Raw genomic sequence first — 4,322 nt, forward strand, 5'->3', positions numbered from 1 at the left:
AATAAATAATAAGATCAATATTGTGTATTACACTGCAAATATGCATTTAAGTACACCGTATGACCGTACGTTGAGAAATAACCGGTTATCAAAATAATCTGATATGGGCGATATGTCAAATGGTAGAGCATACTTGTTTATTGCGCTATCAACTCAAAACAGATGTGTCTCTAACATAAATAAATATGTACACTATCTACAGGCAAACTTATTGTTCTAACGAAACCACGTTTACATTGAGCATGAGTTATAGAACTAAGTTTAAGTCACCATCATGGCAATAAAAGGAACAGAATTGCGAAAAAGTTGCAAAAATTACTTACCACTTTTTCTCACAGCAACTGATTATCCAGAGAGAGAATGGGAGTGATTTGATTTGCTCCTTTATCTTCCATCCCTTTCCCACTTCTCATTGATGCGAAGTTGCCGCGAATTGTGTTGCGTTCAGAAATTGTCATAAATTTAAGGAATTATAAAAATATTTACTACTGATTAAAATTATGTATTCAGGCATCCAAGATAGTACTTTCTCTGAAAATTGAAAATATAATTAGCCATTCACTGGTTATAATCGGTATTAAAACCTGAAAAAATCATTATGTGTGGTCACAATGATCACAACCATAACTGAATACATTTTAGAACGAAAATGTAACGTCATTTTGACGTTTCATATTAATCAGCGGCGAACGAAAGGCGAAATAGAAGCACGTGTTGTATTTTAAATATTGTTTATTATTGAATTAAAAGTATAAAATGAAGGTCCTATCTGAGGAGAGAATGCGGATTTTATTCGAGAAGCTTACAAAATAGTGAGTTACAGTGCACTTAACCCATATCCTTATAAACTGGATCTTTTTCAAACATCGTAACTTTTTATCATGTATAGCATATTTCTATCGTTACTACTTGTGTTCTATGTTTATTTCCAGTATTGGCGTGAACGTAAAGTTGCTCATAGACAGGTCAGACGGCACTTACTGCTTTAGAGAGAAGAAAGATCGAGTATATTACATATCAGAGAAGTTGCTTCAATTAGCTCAAACTGTGAAGCCAGATAACCTTATATCCGCTGGGACGTGCTTCGGAAAGTTCACAAAGACCAATAAATTTAGACTGCACATCACTGCATTGACATATATTGCTCCATATGCTCCATTCAAGATTTGGGTAAAGCCGTCTGCGGAACAACAGTTTTTGTATGGACATCATGTTATTAAAAGTGGTAAGTTAACCCAAATAAACCACTCATCATCTTCCTAGCGTTATCCGGGCATTTTGCCATGGCTCATGGGTGCCTGGGGTCCGTTTGGCGCTCCGGGCCATGGCCCGGATGGCCCTAGGGTAAATACGCTCCTGGTGTGCTATCAATATCGATGCAGACTTGTCCTGGCCTAACTCTACCCATTTAGCTATACACTTCGAGCAACACGGAAGGGAGGCGGCATTCGCACTATTTCCCCTCTGCCGAGGTACAAGATTAGCGCGTCAATATAATCTAACGCGGGTAATAAAACTAGTTGCACTTGGATTTTTCACTAGACCGAGTCCAGACGCGCGCGTGAACACTGCTGCACAAAAATGCCTGTTTGCTCGGTTTTTTGTTATAAAATGAGGTCGGGGACGTCAAATTTACAAAAAGAAAGTGTTACATTTCACATGTAATATTTTTTTTTACATATCATACGTTTAATTACATTTAAATACAATTATTATATTTTAGTCTCAAGTAATTGTTGGATTTATCGATTTTGCTCGCTCAGTACAAATTGCGGATCGGTCGAGCGACAAATCCGACTTCTCATCTCTCAGAATACAATAACATACTTCAACGGAAATGTGTTAGTGTGCGTGTTGTGACACTAGTCACTCGTCCGTACACAAAAAGAGATCGAGGTTTGCAAGATTTGTCTTTGACGTGTGTCATTTTGTATGTATTTGTGTCGTCATTACAGAGGGCCTACCGCGAACCACGTTCGACGTGTTGCCTCCCTGTCACACTTACGTATGAATTTACAAGTGCCATAGAGAGGCAACACGTCGAACGTGGTTCGCGGTAGGGCCTCTGATTGGATTTTGTATGTAAGTGTTTGAGAAGTGCCACTGTGTGCACCTTCCCCCCGCGAAAAATGGCAGAAAGATTTGTACGGTGAGATATCGCTTGGGCCCCTCCCTTCTGACGTGTCGGAAGCCGGTGTTGCTCGAAGGCTATACATAATTATATCTGTTGCATCTGTCTCAGGTTAGAAAAACAAAAGAAATGTGGAAAATTTATACAAATCAATGCGAAATGACCCCCTTTTTCATAAAACTTAGCAACCTCTTGCAAACCTCTGAATTTTGTCTCTTTCTAGCAGACAGAAATGTCAAAATGACAAATATAACCGGTTTGCTATATGTGACTAGAGGCCTATGTGTCAGAAGACTTGCTGAACACTAATCCGGAATCCGGTCAATACGATGTGTTAGTTTTTAAGTAAATTTGTTTATATATATAATGTAATACTGTTTTAGTTTCGGCAATAAAGGCTATTATTATTATTATATGTGATTAACTTTAAATCCTTTTCAGGTCTCGGCCGCATAACAGAAAACACACCAAAGCACCAGGGTGTAGTAGTATATTCCATGTCAGACATGCCTCTAGGGTTCGGAGTGGCTGCTCGGACCACCGCTGAGTGCAGAAATGCTGATCCTTTAGCCACCATCGCCTTCCACCAGGCGGATATCGGGGAATACATTCGTTCAGAGGATACTTTGACATAGGAATAAATTTATAGTAATGAAATATGTTGTTTTATTATGTATTCGCATTGTATTTTGTGGTCTCATATTGACATCATCATCATCATCATCATCTCAGCCATAAGACGTCCACTGCTGAACATAGGCCTCCCCCTTGGAGCTCCATTCGTACCGGCCATATTGGCATACTCGTACCCTCCTCCAATTGAGGGGGGATTTAAATCTGCTCGAGGCAGAGGTGGAGGGTTGGAGCGTGTAGCTTTATTTGAAATTCATAAGCGCATTGTAATATCATATGCCTACTTGAATAATAAACTCTATTATTATAAATCTTTATTAAAATAGGTAAATGTGGACACTTCTTTAATGAAGACCAGAGTTGATAATATGTGAAAATGGTCTTAGAGTTGCAAACTTATTGTTTTTCTAATACTTGTAGTTTTAAATGAACAACATAAATGAAACCCAGAAAGTATTTTTCAGTCATTTTTCATAGTAGCTTCTATTTGACAGTTGATACAGCTTGTCCGATTTTCGTTGTGAACTAGCGACCCGCCCCGGCTTCGCACGGGTTAACAAATTACACACCTAGACCTTCCTCAAGAATACCTCTATTGATAGGTGAAAACCGCATGAAAATTCGTTCAGTAGTTTTTGAGTTTATCGCGAACATACAAATACACAGACAGACGCGGCGGTGGACCTTGTTTTATAAGGTGTAGTGATGTGGTAATGAAAATGGTCTAAAACTACGACCATATCTGAATTGTCTTTGACATAATATGGTTATTGTAATTTAATTCAACATTTGTTTAACCATGTTTGACCAAAAAAATGTATACTTGAACAACCTTTTAAATTAGCGCCATCTGGCTAAGTTGTACTGTATTAAGTGCAACAGAAGCCGGCCTGAAACAGCGAACTGTTGAAATGATTTAAGTTCAATATCGTAATCATAGATGGCGCATTTTAAACTGCTTATTTTCAGCTTGATCTGGAACCATGTCACACATGGGCGCCGCCAGGATTACTTTCAGCATATGTGTAATAGAAGCACTCGATGCCGTCATTTAAGTACGTGTCAATGTTATTAACAAATACTTAATATGCAATTTTATTCAAACAATAACATAATAATGCTGGCGCAGTCAGGTAAAAAATACATATTTTGTATTTTTTCCTACGTGTTTTCTTTCCTGCCAGGGGGGTGCAAGTGCACCCCCTTGCACCCCGCTGCCGGCGCCCATGATGTCACATTGAATTACAGTGTATCCTAATATTATTAATTTATTATAATAATATTATGGATTACTTTACTAGTCTCAGGTAATTTCTTTAAAGACACTACAACCACAGAATAAATAATAGTACTAGGCACAGAAGACTCACTCTCTAACAAAACGCGTCTGTCACGATCAGCACAGATATGGCCGCTAGGTGGCGACAGCGCCGCGCGCAAATGGCAAACCCCAAAATTGGGGTCGAACTTTTAGCTACCTGTAGCAAAGCGACGAAATCGCGGAGTGAGCCACGCCTGCTAAAACTTACAAAGTGCCTAGGAGGTTTGTACATCCGAA

At 38.8% G+C, this 4,322-nt stretch overlaps 1 protein-coding gene across 1 annotated transcript; it reads left to right on the forward strand.

Annotated features, from left to right (window-relative positions):
- The first annotated feature begins 676 nt into the window (after positions 1-676).
- On the forward strand, positions 677-2,787 carry LOC134675707 (60S ribosome subunit biogenesis protein NIP7 homolog). Its single transcript, XM_063534017.1, has 3 exons — positions 677-812; positions 933-1,225; positions 2,573-2,787. Exons 1-3 carry the CDS (start codon positions 757-759, stop codon positions 2,764-2,766), a joined length of 543 nt encoding a protein of 180 aa, XP_063390087.1. The 5' UTR covers positions 677-756; the 3' UTR covers positions 2,767-2,787.
- Positions 2,788-4,322: the final 1,535 nt, after the last annotated feature.

This window comes from Cydia fagiglandana, chromosome 23, assembly GCF_963556715.1.
Source record: "Cydia fagiglandana chromosome 23, ilCydFagi1.1, whole genome shotgun sequence".
Lineage (NCBI taxonomy): Eukaryota > Metazoa > Arthropoda > Insecta > Lepidoptera > Tortricidae > Cydia > Cydia fagiglandana.

What these genes read in the sequence shown, in the direction of transcription:
- LOC134675707 (XM_063534017.1), top strand. Translation starts at nt 757, where the DNA reads ATGAAGGTCCTATCTGAGGAGAGAATGCGGATTTTATTCGAGAAGCTT. An exon ending in TTCGAGAAGCTTACAAAATA is followed by an intron (nt 813 to 932) that starts GTGAGTTACAGT and finishes GTTTATTTCCAG; the next exon opens with TATTGGCGTGAACGTAAAGT. An exon ending in ACATCATGTTATTAAAAGTG is followed by an intron (nt 1,226 to 2,572) that starts GTAAGTTAACCC and finishes AATCCTTTTCAG; the next exon opens with GTCTCGGCCGCATAACAGAA.